Raw genomic sequence first — 6,238 nt, 5'->3', positions numbered from 1 at the left:
GCCAAAAACCCCCAACTAATTCTTCGTTTACTGCAATTTCGTCAAATTTATGGCATAATAGATTAGGACACCCCGGTGTCGATATTTTGCATTCTCTCAATAAATCAAATTCTATTTCTTGTAAGCCCGTTTTAGGGTCTAAACTCTGTGAGTCTTGCATCTTTGGTAAACAAGTTAAGTTACCATTTACCAATTCTGTCTCTTATACTACTTCCCCATTCGATATTATTCATAGTGATTTGTGGACGTCGCCTGTGCTAAGTACAAATGGACATAAATACTATATTCTGTTTCTTGATGATTACACAAATTTCCTTTGGACTTTTCCAATTGGAAACAAATCCCAAGTATTCTCCGTCTTCTCTACACTTCAAAATCAAATTCAAACACAATTTCAAAAGCCCATTAAAACAATCCAATGTGACAACGGAACTGAATATAACAACAGTCAATTTCGTACATTTTGTGACAAAAATGGTCTACAATTTCGCCTCTCTTGCCCCTATACTTCTCCTCAAAATGGTAAAGCAGAAAGAAAAATACGCACCATAAATAACATGATTCGAACATTGCTTACTCATGCTTCTCTCCCGTTAAATTTTTGGCATCACGCCCTCGAAATGACCACTTATCTCCTAAATATTCTTCCAAATAAACAAATTCGAAATTTCTCACCCACTCAACTTCTATATAACCGAACTCCTTCTTACTCTCACCTAAAAATTTTCGGTTGTCTTTGCTATCCTCTTCTTCCTCCAACCACTATTCACAAACTTCATAAACGCTCTACCCCTTGTGTCTTTTTAGGATACCCCTCTAATCATCGCGGCTACAAATGCTACGACCCAGCCTCAAAAAGATTTATCATCTCTCGTCACGTCATTTTTGACGAAACAAAATTTCCCTTTTCTCTTGTCCAAAACCCAAACTCAACTCACCCATCTCAATCCGAACCAATAACCATCCCAATACACATCCAAACCCCGCCCATCACCGAGTCCATTTCCCCACCAAACAACACTCCATTACCGAGCCCATTATCAACTCAACACACTCCACCAAACCCACCATCACCCATCACCACTTCACCAGGCCCAAACCCAAACACGACCAGCCCGTCCACAAGACCAAACCGTCCAAATCATTCACCAACCATCATCAATCCAACACGGACAATACGAACCCGCGCAATGGATGGGATTGTCTGTCCAAAACGCATTTTCAATCTAAACACACTCACATCTCCATCGCCTATTCCCAAAAACCCAAAGTTAGCTTTATCAGACCCGAATTGGAAAGCCGCCATGGACGATGAGTTTAACGCTTTAATTAGTAATAAGACTTGGGACTTGGTTCCGCGTCCTCAGGGTGTTGATATTATACGATGCATGTGGATTTTTAAGCATAAAACTAACTCTGACGGCTCTTTTGAGAGGCATAAAGCCCGTCTTGTTGGTGATGGCAGGTCTCAGCAGATTGGAATCAATTGTGAAGAAACCTTTAGTCCTGTTGTCAAACCAGCCACCATACGAACTGTTCTGAGCATTGCTTTATCGAAGTCTTGGTCCATTCACCAAATGGACGTCAAGAATGCATTTTTACATGGTAATCTCAACGAAACAGTTTACATGCATCAGCCTTTCGGTTTTAGAGACAAAATCTTTCCCGACCATGTTTGTTTATTGCGCAAATCTTTATACGGCTTAAAACAAGCTCCTCGTGCTTGGTATCAAAGGTTTGCAGATTTTGTCTCTACAATCGGTTTTACACACAGCACGACTGATCATTCGCTTTTTATCTATCAACATGGGTCCGAAATTGCCTATCTACTCTTGTATGTTGATGACATTATCATTACGGCTTCGTCTGATCAGTTACGTCAAACTCTCATGAAAAGCTTAGGCGCAGAATTTGCTATGAAGGATTTAGGTAAATTAAGCTATTTCTTGGGAGTTGCTGTATCGTATACTAAGGATGGACTTTGTCTTAGTCAGAAGAAATATGCTGAAGAAATTATTGATCGTGCTGGAATGTCTACTTGCAAATCAACACAAACGCCGGTCGATACAAATGGCAAACTTGGAAAATCAACTAGTCCACCAGTCTCTGACCCCACTCATTACAGAAGTTTAGCCGGAGCACTACAGTATCTTACTTTCACACGTCCTGATATTTCATATGCAGTCCAGCAAATTTGCCTCCACATGCATGATCCGAAAGAGGCTCACTTGGCTGCCTTACACAGAATCATTCGATACTTACAGGGTACAAAGCACTATGGCCTTCATCTTTACAAATCCTCACTGTCTACACTCGTTTCATATACTGATGCAGACTGGGGAGGATGTCCAGATACCCGTCGCTCTACATCTGGCTATTGCGTCTTCCTAGGCGATAATCTTCTGTCTTGGTCGTCAAAACGGCAATCCACACTTTCTCGTTCTAGTGCTGAAGCTGAATATAGAGGAGTTGCCAATGTTGTCTCCGAATCCTGTTGGCTTCGCAATTTATTGTTAGAACTTCGTATCTCATTGGACAAAGCCACACTGGTCTACTGCGACAACATAAGTGCGATTTATCTCTCCCAAAATCCGGTCCAACATCAACGTACCAAACACATCGAAATGGACATACACTTTGTAAGGGAAAAAGTAGATAGAGGTAAAGTTCGCATTCTTCATATGCCTTCTCGTTTTCAAATCGCTGACATATTCACCAAAGGACTTCCGCGCATACTATTTGAAGATTTCAGAGACAGTCTCAGCGTCCGAGAATCTCCCGTTTCGACTGCGGGGGTGTATTAGTATATTGTATATATCTTGTTACCTTGTTTAGATTCCTCGATTAGTGGGTTACCTTGTTTAGATTCCTAGATTAGTGGTTTACCTTATTAAGAGTCTTTTGACTAGTATATATTGTAACATTGTTTATCAATAATAACCATGGGATTAATCTCTATCAATTATAATTAATTTTGACATTATTTTTTTTTGTCAGCATAAATTTGTTATAAACGGCATATAATCTGATCTAAATTCATGTCCTCCATTAAAATAATAGAAAAAGAAAGGATAGAAGTGTGTATATGGTACAAAGTATCTAGGAAAGACAATAATTGTACGCTTTAATTAATGGATGATATGAGAAACGCCAAGAAAAACGGATGGAGGTGGCGTGGTCTTCCAACCGTTACCAATCCACACTGAATCTTCGAGGGGGTTCCAACCGTTACCAATCCACACTGAATCTTCGAGGGGCGCCCCTGGTTTTTGTTTATCCTACTCTACTTTTTTACTTTTTTTCCTTTTTAATCTTTTATAAACAATTTTATATATTTTTAATATATACAATTTATAAATTCAAAAAGAAAAAAAACTATTTTTAAGCTAAACCGCCATTTCAACATATAATGTATTAACAAATGGTTACGTTTCGTGTATAGAAATTAACTTGAAATTTGGTTTTGTAATAACCACACTTATTGAGATTTGTGAAGCATAAAAACATTCTCATACTAAAATAAATTAATAATTAGTATTTATCATTTCAAATAGTTTTGATATCTAAACATATCACCATCTTAGGTTAAAACAAAGAAGTGACATAACAAATATACCTACATATAGTAAGATAATGAGCACACATGTAATTCATATAAAGTAAAATAAATTTATGCCATCATTAACAACATGTCATTGTCATATTTATGGAGATATTTCATGGTTACTAACTATACTTATTATGGTAATTAAAAGGTATAAAAAAAGAATAAAATGTTAATAGTTTGGTAATTAATCACTCGCATAAAATTAATCAAGTGACATTCTTATTTTACATGCAAAGTAATCATTATAATTTTATTTGTTTTAATTTATAATTTATTTTCTGGATAAAGTTAGTGTTATATGTTGCACAATTTTTTTCTCTATTAAAAAAGGCCATTTTTGTTGGCTTTATAAGAGGTTTATTTATCCAAGAAGAACTTATGAAGCAATATAGGTGTTTATTAGTGAGGTTTTTATGATGCTTCATGGCAAAAAGCCTTGTTTGGTTGCCACAATTCGATCGTCAGTTAAAACATTCCTATGAAAGCAAACTCAAGTTTTTTCCTTATATATATACCGACGAACATAAAATCATCATCAACTACATTCTTAGTATAACAACATTTGTTCGATCGCCTGTAGATCATTATAGCGCCAATTGAAGTTCATCATGATGTGGGCCAAGTTGAAGACCTCCAAAGTGAACAAAGGTAAACTACATCGATTCATTTAAATGATTAAAACAATATGTTTATGTGTTTGTTTCTATTGATTTCATTCAATATGTAAAGTGATGTTAACCATTTTTGGATAATTATTGTTTATATATAATTTTTTTGTTCATAATTATTGGTTTATTGTTGTGAGAATGGTTATATTTTATGTGTTACGCGAAACGATTGAAAGAAAAAAAGATTGCTTACGCGAAAATAGATGAGAAGAGATATGTAAATTTCTTCTTTGTTATCGCTTACACGAAATCCTTTGATTATTTATTTGGTTAGTTCAATTTGTTTTCTTTAAATGGTATATGTCATATATAGTTGTAAGCTTATGTTCATTAATTAATATATATAGTCTTCTTTTCTATTAATGAACATGCATGTTTTCTTCTTATTAACTTTTTTAACAATATTGTTCATTCAAATTTGAGATCATTGATTAATTTTCTGTAGACAAGGAAGTTATGGAAAACATTTGTTCGAGCTCGAATGTCAATGAAGAGTATGGTCGCGCAATAAGGACTGAATCATATTTAGATTTCTTATTGAAAGCACAACTTGTAAAGAATGAAGGAGGATTATCACCTTCTCATCACTCTGAGTTTTGTGATTTCTTCCTCGAACCTAACCAAGAAACCGTAGAACGTGTTATTGAATCATCGGTGCTTTTCAAGAAACTAGGCCTCGAGCAACTTATAGTTAAATACTTTGATATGAGCGTCGAGGCATCAAGAATTTGTAGTCACCTTCTCAATAGCATTGATCGAATCCACTCTAGCTACGGGTCAATTGAGAATATATTCTCCTCAATTCAAGAAGATTGTCATCGCGATCAAACCATAACATTCACTACTCAATTACAATCATTTCTTGTTGTTAGCGACCCCACTTTTTCCGTCGCTAAGCAAGAGTTCAAAAGGATCCAAGACGAGTACATGTCAATCTTGAGTGACCTCAACTCCAAGAGGAAAAAGATTGCAAAAAGGATAAAGATATTAAGTCGCCTCAAGAAGGCTTATGGGATTATCTTACCGGTTGCATGTGGCTTGTTAACCGTGGCAACCTTGATTTTAGCGACACATACAGCAGCTATTGCATTGGTTATTGGTCCCGTCGTGTTATGCCTACCCATGAAACCTTTGAGGAAGAAAATGACATGGCCACGATCATTTAGATTAGGGTTTCTCAAGAAAACCGCTAACCAGCTAGACGCTGCGACTAGAGGGTCATATATCTTCAATCGAGATTTCGACACCATGGGTCGACTCATTGGCAGGATAAACGATGAGATCGAGCACAATAGAACAATGGTTAAAACGTGCTTGGAGAGGAAGGATGGTGGGAAATACTCCTTTCAAGTGTTGAAAGAGCTTAAAAGAGGTAATGTTGGGTTTAAAGAACAAGTGGAGGAGCTTGAGGAACATGTTTATTTGTGCCTTGTGACCATAAACAAGGCTAGGGCTTTGCTCTTGAAGGAACTTGCACCAGCTTGTGTATAAAAATAAGGGTACTTCAAATTGAACTTCATATGTATATATGTACATACAAGAATAATTATGAATAATTTGTTTTTATGTATTTAAGTTTAAAATAAAAACTGAAGATAATGAAGAACTTCCAGCACCAATTGAAGATCAACTAGGTGATAGGGATTATGTAAAGTTGTCTATTATTCAAGGATTCTATATTCAGCATGTAAATATTGTAAATATTATATATATTCACCATGTAAATATTTGTAAATATTACTATTTCTTTTTTTTCTCTTTAATTTTCTACCGTAAAATCTCGATAAATTTACACTTTTGGAATTAAAAAAATTATTAATTAATCGATAAATTAATAATTTATTAATTAATCGATAAATTAATAATTTCCTGAATGTAATTAAATTATAGATGCATGAATTTAAATAAATTAAATACATTCATGAATATTACTAAACATAATTTATTCATGAATTTAAACTAA

The 6,238-nt window shown here is 35.2% G+C and overlaps 1 protein-coding gene across 1 annotated transcript; it reads left to right on the top strand.

The window, feature by feature from the left end:
* Nucleotides 1–359: 359 nt before the first annotated feature.
* On the top strand, nt 360–5,766 carry LOC124910047 (UPF0496 protein At1g20180-like; the record flags this gene model as incomplete). The annotated part of the gene is made up of 2 exons (XM_047450672.1): nt 360–400; nt 4,749–5,766. Coding segments are annotated over 2 exons (1,059 nt in total), but the record flags the coding sequence as incomplete, so codon positions are not given.
* Between the last annotated feature and the right edge of the window lie 472 nt (nt 5,767–6,238).

This window comes from Impatiens glandulifera, chromosome 7 (assembly GCF_907164915.1).
Source record: "Impatiens glandulifera chromosome 7, dImpGla2.1, whole genome shotgun sequence".
In the NCBI taxonomy this organism is placed as follows: Eukaryota; Viridiplantae; Streptophyta; class Magnoliopsida; order Ericales; family Balsaminaceae; genus Impatiens; species Impatiens glandulifera.
This window is presented reverse-complemented; position numbering and strand designations above follow the sequence as displayed.